The sequence below is a fragment of the Ascaphus truei genome, unplaced genomic scaffold, assembly GCF_040206685.1.
Source record: "Ascaphus truei isolate aAscTru1 unplaced genomic scaffold, aAscTru1.hap1 HAP1_SCAFFOLD_980, whole genome shotgun sequence".
Lineage (NCBI taxonomy): Eukaryota > Metazoa > Chordata > Amphibia > Anura > Ascaphidae > Ascaphus > Ascaphus truei.
The window spans coordinates 90,235-101,970 of NW_027457320.1; the positions used below are offsets into that span (position 1 = coordinate 90,235).

Genomic DNA, 11,736 nt, shown 5'->3' on the forward strand with positions numbered 1-11,736 from the left:
TCTGAGACAGGCAAGACAGGCAAGTCCTCGAACACATCAGTGCTGATATAACCAAGATCAGCGCTGATGTAGGGGACTGTGCGACTACCAGTTAGACCGGTGTTCCCTTCACTTGGCTTCAGAGACAGACACCAATTGACCCTAGACCAGTCATAGTTCAGGGGCAGGAAGAGTTCGAAATCCAGTCTATTGTGGATTCCAGGAGGACAAGGGGTTCGGTACAATACCTGCTTCGCTGGAAGGGCTTTGGCCCAGAGGAAAGATCTTGGGTACCCTACCATCAAATACATGCCCCCAGACTGCTGAGACTCTTTAACTCCAAATTTCCCCAAAAGCCATATTGGAGTCGTCCTAAGGCCGCTTCTCAAGGGGGGGGGTACTTTAAGGTCCGCGGGAACACCTCTCTATAAAGGGGCTCCCCCCGTGACTTTTCTCACCCCCACTCCAGCTCTGCCTTCTCGCCACCGCGGGCGGGATCTCCCTTCTCCTCCGCTTCCCGCGGCGGCTTCTGATCTCGCGCATACGCGCGCACGGCAGAGGACTTTTACGTCCTCCCTCAGGGGGAGTTCCCGCCCCCAGCTGAGGCCGCGCACGCCTCTCCCGCGCGGCGCACATGCCTGATGTGTGTGCACCGCTCACAAGCTGCACATCTAGCACAGCTGTGGTGAGTTTCTACCTACCAATCCCTATCTTTCCTGGGACCGCTCCCTCGTTACACCCCCTCTCCCTATTGGTCCTTCCACCTACTTATACCTTGCTCAGCCATTCATTCTTTGGCTGAGCATAGCTTTGTATGACCTGTGTTAACCACGATCGTGCCTGCCTCAGTTCCTGTCTCTTTGTCTCCTCAGTGATCCCTTGCGTACCGAACCGGCCTGGCTGTGGATCCGCTCTGGTCTTCTACCCTTGGTTTGTATCCTGACCTCCTGGACTCCCCGACCCCTTCACCTCGGTTTGCGGATTCCGACCTACCTCCCGGCTCTGGACCCCAGGCTCTCGGTACCACCTATCTTCTGGAACCTCCCTTCTCGTCTGGCGAGTATCTTACTTTATCTTATACTCCCAGACGGTTCCAGATGCCTATTTTCCACTTTCCATGCATGTCCCCGTAGCTGTGGGTGCAGTTTGTTACCCATCTCACCTCAGTTTCGGGGACCCTCCTTGTCCGTGGTGAGCACAGCGTAACATTTATTTAACACAGATATGATCGCACAGATTAATTTACATTAATGTTTTATAAAGTACAAGTAATTTTATTAAAATCTATCCCTATTAAAAATGTATTCTATATTTTATCAGTGAGTAATTATATACATTTTGTTTACCCATTACACCTCTACAAGGGTTCAAAACACAACACAACACACACACCATACAGCAAAGTGGTTAGGGATAAATGCGTGCAACTGCGCGCTGAGAGGCAATTGAACCTGCGGGCTGTAGGGAGCGGGAGCTTGAGCGGGAGGGGGGTGTGTGGTTTGAGCGGAGGGCTCTCTGTGCTGACCCTCCTCCCCCTCCTCCTCCTCCCCCTCCCCCTTACCCCTCCCCAGTCGGTCCGTCCCCACACACACACACACACCATATTTATGTATACAAATATATACACATATATACACACATATATACACACATATATACACACATATATACACACATATATACACACACATATATACACACATATATACACACATATATACACACATATATACACACATATATACACACACATATACACACACATATACACACACATATACACACACATATACACACACATATACACACACATATACACACACATATACACACACATATATACACACACATATACACACACATACACATACACATGCACACACACGCGCACACACACTTCCCCCCACCTTTTGGAGGTGGGAAAGCTGCCTCTAACACTCCTGACCCGGCGCTGATAGACTCACCAGCGCACCACGTGACGCGTCACCGCTCGGGATCGCAATTCTCTTGCTTCCCCAGGCGGCTGACGCGTCACAGCGTGTAGTGAGCCTCGCCGGAAAGAGGCAGCGGGGACAGATGGTCAGGAGGTAAGGGGCTGGTGGTCCGCTCGCGCGGCCGTCCGCAGCGGGTCCTCAGCCTTAGGGCCGTTCTATAGTGGTGGGGGTGCGCACGCACACCAGGGAGCGGGGAGTCGACAGACAGCGGCGAAGAAAAATAATCTTTTTACGCTGCTACTGGCGCTGAATGTATGTATGTGTGTGTGTGTGTGTGTGTGTGTGTGTGTGTGTGTGTGTGTGTGTGTGTGTCTATATGTATGCATGTGTGTGTGTGTGTGTGTGTGTGTATTTGTGTGTGTATTTGTGTGTATATATGTATGCGTGTGTGTGTGTGTGTGTGTGTGTATTTGTGTGTGTATTTGTGTGTGTATTTGTGTGTGTGCACAATGTAATACATTTGTGCACGGCTGCACACACTATATAACAGCCCCTAGGCCGTGCTTATAGTGCCTACGACAGCGACACAACATCTCACAAACACAAAAGCTTTGCCGCCGCCGCGTGCGCTTATAGTGGAAACTTGAAGCCGGCAAATTTGATTTTTCAAGGGCCGTCGTGTCACGTGACGGTCCTTGAACCAATTAAATGCCCGGAATCCCGCGCCGTCGCGGCGAAACATAACTTTCCCTCTCACCCTCCCTATCTCCCTGTCTCTCTCCCTCTTCCCCTGTCTCTCTCCCTCTCCCGCTGTCTCTCTCCCCCTGTCTCTCTCCCTCTCCCCCTGTCTCTCTCGCTCTCCCCCTGTCTCTCTCGCTCTCCCCCTGTCTCTCTCGCTCTCCCCCTGTTTCTCTCCCTCTCCCCCGTCTCTCTCCCTCTCTGCCTGTCTCTCTCCCCCTGTCTCTCTCTCCCTGTCTCTCTCCCCTGTCTCCCTGTCTCTCTCCCCCTCTCTATCTCCCCCCTCTCTCTCTGTCTCTGTCTCTGTCCTTCCCTGTCTCTGTTTCTGCCCCTCCCTGTCTCTGTCTCTGCCCCTCCCTGTCTCTGTCTCTGTCCCTCCCTGTCTCTGTCCCTCCCTGTCTCTGTCCCTCCCTGTCTCTGTCCCTCCCTGTCTCTGTCCCTCTCTGTCTCTGTCCCTCTCTGTCTCTCCCTCTCTGTCTCTCCCTCTCTGTCTCTTCCTCTCTGTCTCACCCTTTCTGTCTCTCCCTCTCTGTCTCTCCCTCATCTTAACTGCCGTATACCTACACCGAAGTAACCTACCCTGCTTTCTTCCAGATCTGACTCAAGTTTCACGCGGGAGACATCGGAAGACAGGTAGGGAACACCTCCCCTCCAGTATAGTACCTTGAGGGACTGTGGATCAGGTAAGATCCCAGCCGGGATTGCTGCTTTAGAAATTGTGAAGAGGGGGCATCCTGACACTGGTTAAGGGGTACAGAAGTCATTCACATCTGGCTTTTTTTTTCGTTCGATTAGTGAGGCCATCCGACACACACTCACGTAACTAGGACTAATGGTAGTAAAGTATAAGTGTAATACGATAAATAAACTGTTAATGTAAAAAAAAAAAATTGTGTCCCGGTTTTTCATTTTCAAAATCTGGTCACCCTATTCACATATATAGGCAGCGGGGACAGATGGGTAGGAGGTAAGGGGCTTGTGGTCCGCGCGCGTGGCCGTCCGCAGCGGGTCCTCAGCCTTAGGGCCGTTCTATAGTGGTGGGGGTGCGCGCGCACGGCAGTTATAGATGGCTTAGGTGAGTCAGCCCTTCTATACAAGGGCCGCGCGCGCACGCCAGGGAGCGGGGAGCCGACAGACAGCGGCGAAAACGGGAAAAATAATCTTTTACGCTGCTACCGGCGCTGAATGTATGTATATGTGTGTATGTGTGTATATATGTATGTATGTATATGTGTGTGTGTGTGTGTGTGTGTGTGTGTGTGTGTGTGCATATATGTATGCATGTGTATGTATATATGTGTGTGTGTATGTGTGTATATATGTATGCATGTGTATGTATATGTGTGTTGTGGGTATGCATATGTATGTATATGTGTGTTGTGGGTATGCATGTGTATGTATATGTGTGTTGTGGGTGTGTATGTATATGTGTGTGTGTGTGTGTGTGTGTGTGTGTGTGTGTGTGTGTGTGTGTATCTGTGTGTGTGCACAAATGTAATAAATAGTGTGTGCAGCCGTGCACAAATGTAACAGCCCTTAGGCCGTGCTTATAGTGCCTGCGACAGCGACACAACATCGCACAAACACAAAAGCATTGCCGCCGCAGCGTGCGCTTATAGTGCACACAACACACAACGGCGACAAAGCGACGGAGCAACGTCGCCGTCGCGAAAACTTGAAGCCGGCAAATTTGATTTTTCAGGGGCCGTCGTGTCACGTGACGATCCATGAACCAATTAAATGCCCGGAATCCCGCGCCGTCGCGGCAAAACATAACTTTCACCGGTGGCGACGGGTGACGTCACCGGTCGTGTCGCCGTCACCATCGGCGGCACTATAACTATAGGCACAGCCTTAGACTTGTGTTATGGCTTTATAGTGATTTCATGTAACTTCATTCCCACGTGACTTCAATTTCGAAGCAGCACTGCCACCCTGTGGAGTAACTGTCAACTTCAGACATTTCTACTGGAGGATTTGTGTTTGCTGAACTTGTTTCCCCGGTCTGCATTTCTTCCCCGTGTCACCTCATGCAGGGTAAATTAGAAATAAAAGCAAATTTATAAAACAGGGGTATTTATATAAAAAAAAATACTGATGAATGTAGTTGATCATACACATCTAAATATTACAAATGAATTACATTTACAGATATATAGATGCAGACACAATATAATTAAATACATGAAATAGATGGCACACAAATGTGTTCGTGTGAGTTGGGCAATACTAGGCAAAGCAAATGTGATCACAGTTTTAATGAGATAAACTTCCAACCAATCCCATTACCACGCGGCCTTTTTTTATAAACAGTAACGGCTTTCACTGAGCCAATCAGACGAAAGACTTTTTCAGCCAATCAAAATCAAGGAACGTCTTCCAGTGCAATTCACTTTCTCCCCACATGGGGTGTCTGTGGTTATCACTCAGGTCCGCTCATACTGCATATAAGCAGCAGCTTTACCGCAATTACCTCATGACTTTACTTTTATTGACAGATTCAAATTGAGTCGAGGAGAATCCAGTCGAGTTCACTTGAGTCTTTTCATTGAGATTCATTCATTCATTGAACTGACCGGAGAGGCTGATGACTCCTCGAGTGGGTCACTTCCCATCACAGCGCCCGCCGCCGACACCACTTTCCAGAGTTTCAGTCGGGGATGTATTGACTGGCCCGTTTGGAGAGCCGCCGCTGCCACGTGGGGGAGAGCCGCCGCTGCCACGTGGGGGAGAGCCGCTGCTGCCACGTGTGGGAGAGCTGCTGCTGCCACGTGGGTCATTGCCCATCGCTTTGCTTTATAGCTTTATTGCACTGTATGCTGAGTTCTGTGTGCAGTACTGAGCCCAGAGCTCCGACTTGCTGTGACCCCCGGCCTTGCCCCCCCCCCCTGCCTAGTGCTGTGCCCCCCCCTGTTTAGTGCAGTGCCCCCCCCTGTGCTCTGTGCCCCCCCCGTGCTCTGTGCCCCCCCCAGTGCTCAGTGCCCCCCCCCTGTGTGCTGTGCTGAGCCCCCCTGTGCTCTGTGCTGTGCCCCCCTGCGCTCTGTGTTGTGCCCCCCTGCGCTCTGTGCTGTGCCCCCCTGCGCTCTGTGCTGTGCCCCCCTGCGCACTGTGCTGTGCCCCCCTGCGCTCTGTGCTGTGCCCCCCTGTGCTCTGTGCTGTGCCCCCCTGCGCTCTGCTGTGCCCCCCTGTGCTCTCTGCTCCCCCCTACGCTCTGTGCTGTGCCCCCCCTGCGCTCTGTGCTGTGCCCCCCCTGCGCTCTGTGCTGTGCCCCCCCTGCGCTCTGTGCTGTGCCCCCCCTGCGCTCTGTGCTGTGCCCCCCCTGAACTTGGTGCCGTGCCCCCCCCCTGCGCCGTGTGCTTTTGCTCCCTGCGTTGCGTGCTTTGGGCCGTGTGCTCACCGCCGTGCGTGTGTGTGGCTCTGATTTGGGCCGTGTGCCCGCCGCCGTGCGGGTGCGTGGCTCTGATTTGGGCTGTGTGCTCGCCGCCGTGCGGGTGCGTGGCTCTGATTTGGGCTGTGTGCTCGCCGCCGTGCGGGTGCGTGGCTCTGACTTGTGCCGTGTGCTCGCCGCCGTGTGCGTGGCTCTGATTTGTGCAGTGTGCTTGCTGCCGTGCGTGTGGCTCTGATTTGTGCCGTGTGCCCGCCGCCGTGCGGGTGCGTGGCTCTGGTCTGCGCCTTATTATGGCAGAGGCAAATGTGCCACCTATGGAGACTGCAATACATGATGCTGCAGAAGACATGGACTACACTTTAGTGAAGAAGAGAGGGCGAGCAAACTCTGATAGCTCCAATGGTTCTTCCCCTCCATCGGTAGCAAAGACAAAGATGCAGAAGCACAAGGAAGACCAAGGCATCAAAACATCAAACCGCTTCGAGCCACTTGCTAATGCCGATGACTGCTCAGGGCCCAGGTGCAACGATGAAGAGACTGCACTCCCACCCAAAAAGATTCGCATACCACCGGTAATGGTTAGGAATATGAAGACCCACAAGGATCTTGTCGACATCCTCACCGAGCACTGCACTTCCCCGTTTGTAGTTAAACCACGGGCGAACCACGCAAAGATCACTACCACAACTGTGGACGACTACCGGAGCTTAACGGACTGCTTTGCAAAGCAGGGCATAGAATACTACACCTTCCCACTGACGCGCCTAAAGCCCCAGAAATTTGTAATTCGCGGCTTACCAGCAAACGCCTCCGTGGGGGATATTTCCCACGACCTCGCGGAACATGGACTTCCAGTCAAGAGCGTAGCCCAATTGACATCCCCGGTGGACAAGACCAAGAAGTTCCCTTTGTTTATTGTCACACTGGCAGAAACCCCGGAGAGCCAGCCTGCAGATCTTACCAAGATTACCAAGCTCTGTAGCTGTGTGGTAACCACAGAAGCGCCAAAGGGCAGAAAAGGCCCAACCATGTGTTTCAACTGCCAACGGCTCGGGCATACCTCTGCATTCTGCCACCAGAAGCCACGCTGTGTGTGTTGTGGAGAGAACCACAACTCCAAGGAATGCCCACGAGATAGGAAGAAGGAGCCGGCGACATGTGCAAACTGCAAAGGCCCACACCCGGCAAGCTACCGTGGTTGCCCGTACCTCACAAAAGCAAAGCAAGAGGAACGGGAAAAGCGGACACCCCACCTGATGGAGCAGGCACCAAGGAAGACACCCACTACTCAATACCAGCTTCCCCGCCTGGCGCCGGAGAGACAGAGGACCACAGAACACCTGATCCCAGACCTAGGCACGGCATCCACCCAGAGGATGCAAAACCCAGACGGACAGACCTACGCGGAAACTCTCAGGACACCATCCACCAACCCCGTTGAGGCGGCCAACCCGGACCCCGCAGGCGGAACCGCAAGCCCAACAAACTGGCTAGAGATCATCCTTAAAATAGCGAGCGCTATTGCGAGAATGGATATTCACCCCATTGTGACAATGATAGCGAATCTCATCCCGGCCCTTCTCAGGAGCACAGAAACTAACCACCATGGCAGCAACATCTAAACGCAGTTCTGTCATCGTGATGTGGAATGCAAATGGTATCAGCAAGAAGACAGATGAACTCCTTCACCTGATGGAATCGAGGAATGTATGCGCAGCTCTGCTCTCGGAGACCCACCTTCAAGGAAACCAAAAACTAAGCCTGGCGAACCACAGGGTATACCGTACCGACCGGGCAACAGGAGCCAGAGGTGGTGGGACGGCTGTGATTGTTAACACACGGGTCAGCCATAATGAGATTGCACTACCACCCCTCCGGAGTATTGAAGCCACTGGAGTACAGGTAAAGACTGCAACAGGACCACTGCGACTAATTGCCACCTACTGCCCCCCTAAGGTGAAGCTACATTTGGGAGACTTGGAAGCTCTGCTGGACTCCACTGTCCCAACCATCATCGGGGGAGACCTAAATGCCAAACACCGGTGCTGGAACTCAAGGACAGCAAACTCCAGAGGACAAGCTCTTCTTGCTTACTCAAAGGAGAGTGACTTTGTAGTGGCTGGCCCTACAGAACCCACCCACTACCCAGGCACTGCAAGCCACACACCGGATGTCCTGGACATTGTCTTACTGAAGAACGTGAAACATTCTGTCCAGTTGGAAACCCTGGCGGAACTGACCTCAGACCACAACCCAGTTACCATTACTGTTGGCGACGAGATGGAAACCCACCAGCAAACACCCAGGTACAACTTCACCAGGGCGAACTGGAGCCTGTACAAAGAAGAGTTGAGCAACATCACAAACCCCCGCCCCTTGGACACCAACGGAGACATTGATGATGCTGTTAACACCTTTACTACCGCAGTCCAACATGCAATAGAGCACAGCGTCCCGAAACAGATGCCCAAACGCTGCTCCATCTACGACCTACCGAGCGGGATCAAGCAAGCGATTGCTGAGAAAAACAGGGCCCGACGCCAGTGGCAGAAGTTCCGCACACCTGACCTTCTGGTAAAGTACAACTCACTTGCCAGACTACTGCGACAGCAAATCAGCCAACACCGGGGGGAGAGGTGGGAGGCCGCAGCAGCCAAGCTGAAGGAATCCGACAACTCTGTTTGTAGAATGACCCGACGCCTGACCGGGAAGAAGGAGCCTAATCCACCGATCCAGGGCCAGACCCACCTGGCATGTAGCAACAAGGACAAGGCAGAGGTTCTCGCTGACACACTGGAGACAACTTTTAGGCCTAACCAAGCCAGCAAAATAGCACGGGAAGTTGAGCAAGGAGTTAACAGGCATCTTACCGAGCACCTACCAGAGACCGAAGCGGAAACCCTTGAAGGATGCACCAGGACCGAGATAACGCAACTTGCAGAAAAGCTGGCAAATGGCAAAGCACCAGGAAGTGACGGAATTACCAACCTGGCCATCAAGAAGCTTCCGCCGGCAGCCATGGAATGCCTCACAGAAATCTTCAATGCATGCATGCGGCTCCAGCACTTTCCTCAATCCTGGAAGGAAGCCAAGGTCATTGTATTTCCAAAGCCTGGACAACCACGGAGGGATCCTGCAAACTACCGTCCGATAAGCCTGCTCTCTGGACTGTCGAAACTCCTGGAGAAAGTTATTCTTACGCGCCTCCGCCACTTTGCCTCTGGTAAAAACATTCTACTAAAGGAGCAATTTGGATTCCGGAAGGACCACTCAACCAACCATCAGCTGCTGCGAGTCGTTGACATAATAAGCCATGGATTCAACATCCACAAATCAACTGGAGTTGTCTTCTTGGACGTGGCCAAAGCGTTTGACAGAGTTTGGCATGAAGGACTACTGCACAAAATGATCAACCTGAAATTCCCAAACTACCTGATTAAGCTGACTGCAAGCTACTTGCGGGAGCGCACATTCCACGTGGCTGTGCGGGAAGAGCTCTCAACAACACGCCCCATCCGCGCTGGCGTGCCACAGGGATCAGTCCTGGGACCTTTCCTTTTCAACCTCTTCATGAATGACATCCCCACAGACCTCCACAAGACTCAACTGGCACTCTACGCAGACGATGTGGCAGTCATCTCCCAGTCCTTCAGAGAGAAAGAAGTAGCTAAGAACATCCAGAAAGCACTAGACATGCTATCAACATGGTACAGCGACTGGCAAGTAGGACTGAACTCCAGCAAGACTACAGCTACACTGTTTACCAAAAAGAGGATCAAGGCACACCCGCCAATCACCCTCAACGGAGAGGCTGTCAAATGGGAGCCAAACAGCTCTTACCTAGGTGTAATCCTAGATAGCAAACTAAGCTGGAGAAACCACATTGAGAAGATTCAACAGAAGGCAACAACCAAGCTGGCAGCACTGTACCCTCTGCTGAAGACAAGGACCATGCCCATCAAGAGCAAAGTCAATGTGATCAAGGCGATCATTAGACCCACAATGACATACGCCTCCCCGGTGTGGAGTGGTTGCCACCAACATCAAAGATCATCTCTCCAAAAATTACAGAACAAGGCGCTGCGGATTGCGTCCAACGCTCCACTTCCTACAAGAATAGCAGACCTTCATAGGGAACTGGGTATCGAGATGTTAGATGAACATCTAAAGAAGCTCAACAAGAAATTCTACAAGGAACTGGACCAGAACTCAAACCCGCTGATCAAGAAGCTTGCTGCGATCTCTGCAAACCCATTTGACCGCTACCCACGACCCATCACAGCGCTGAACCTGTGAAACCAACTCAACTGTGGCAAGTAACACAGATCAAGAAGCTTCCTAAAGAGTGCGACAATACACTCAACAAGAGAACTTGGAGTAATGAGGCTCAAGCCTCGGTATCCAATATCACCACTGACAGATTTAATCTGTCAGTCAGAACAGAACGGTCAGTCAGTCAATTACCTCATTCGCTTCTTGTTTTGACGTTTTGCAGAATGACTGGTCGCGGCAAAGGAGGAAAAGGGCTCGGGAAAGGAGGTGCCAAGAGGCACAGGAAGGTTCTTCGTGACAACATCCAAGGCATAACCAAGCCTGCTATCCGCCGCCTGGCTCGCAGAGGAGGAGTGAAGCGCATCTCCGGTCTCATCTATGAAGAGACCCGTGGGGTGCTCAAGGTTTTCCTGGAGAATGTGATCCGGGACGCGGTCACCTACACCGAGCACGCTAAGAGGAAGACAGTCACCGCTATGGACGTGGTGTATGCTCTCAAGCGCCAGGGCCGCACTCTCTATGGATTCGGAGACTAAACGGTGACACTTCTTACCAACTGATGATACGGAATTCACATTCATTTAACCCAAAGGCACTTTTAAGGGCCACCCACATTCTCCTGTATAGAGCTCTGGTTACACCGCCATCTTATTCTTACCCGTTTTCATGTTGCTGTCTCTGACGGACTCAATATTTCATATTGGAAACGGGTTAGAGAAATACAATTCACTACAAAACCACCAGTATGTGATAGCATTTTGTTAGAGCGCTTTATCTATGATTCTTTTCTATGAATTGACATGTACACTCGTGAGTTATATAAACTTTGCTATTCTCCCTTCATGCTATTAACTGCTCATTCATAAAGCAAACCACATATTGGTTTCACTTTTTGATATAACTTCTCTGAATTAGAAGTGCCTGCACTTGACAGATTTAAATACGTGATTTTAATTGCTCGATCCATATACACATTTTTTTACATTACACATTGGTACAATCTGCAAAAGAAAATGTATATGATAAATGCCTTATCTGTATTGATTTTAACCGCTATGAAAACAATTACATTTTTATAGACTTGTATAAAACAATGACAATCTTTGAGCATTCATTCATTATTATTTTGCTGTCTTTTCTGCTCTTAAAACAAAATCCCCAATGCAAATGCTTCATAAAATAGTCACTCCTTTTATATTCCATTAAATAGTCCCATATATTGGGCATCATGTATCAGCTTTTGATAAGAAAAAAATGCAATCGGATTTTCTTTAGCACTTTATGTGACATTTATGATAATTTGTCACAACTGTAAATCTCATACATATTGATCACGTTTTTTGGTTTTATGATCATAAATACAACCCCGCATTTCATGTGTAAAACACTCGGTTTGGGGATCTCGGAACAATTATACAGAGAAGG

The 11,736-nt window shown here is 50.9% G+C and overlaps 1 protein-coding gene across 1 annotated transcript; it reads left to right on the plus strand.

Annotated features, from left to right (window-relative positions):
• The first annotated feature begins 10,519 nt into the window (after positions 1-10,519).
• Positions 10,520-10,897, plus strand: LOC142486766 (histone H4-like). Its single transcript, XM_075585226.1, has one exon. The coding sequence runs from the start codon at positions 10,536-10,538 to the stop codon at positions 10,845-10,847; it is 312 nt and encodes a 103-aa protein (XP_075441341.1). The 5' UTR covers positions 10,520-10,535; the 3' UTR covers positions 10,848-10,897.
• The last annotated feature ends 839 nt before the right edge of the window (positions 10,898-11,736 follow it).

Bases quoted from the DNA above. Each gene is read 5' to 3' on its own strand.
- LOC142486766 (XM_075585226.1), top strand. From the start codon at position 10,536: ATGACTGGTCGCGGCAAAGGAGGAAAAGGGCTCGGGAAAGGAGGTGCC.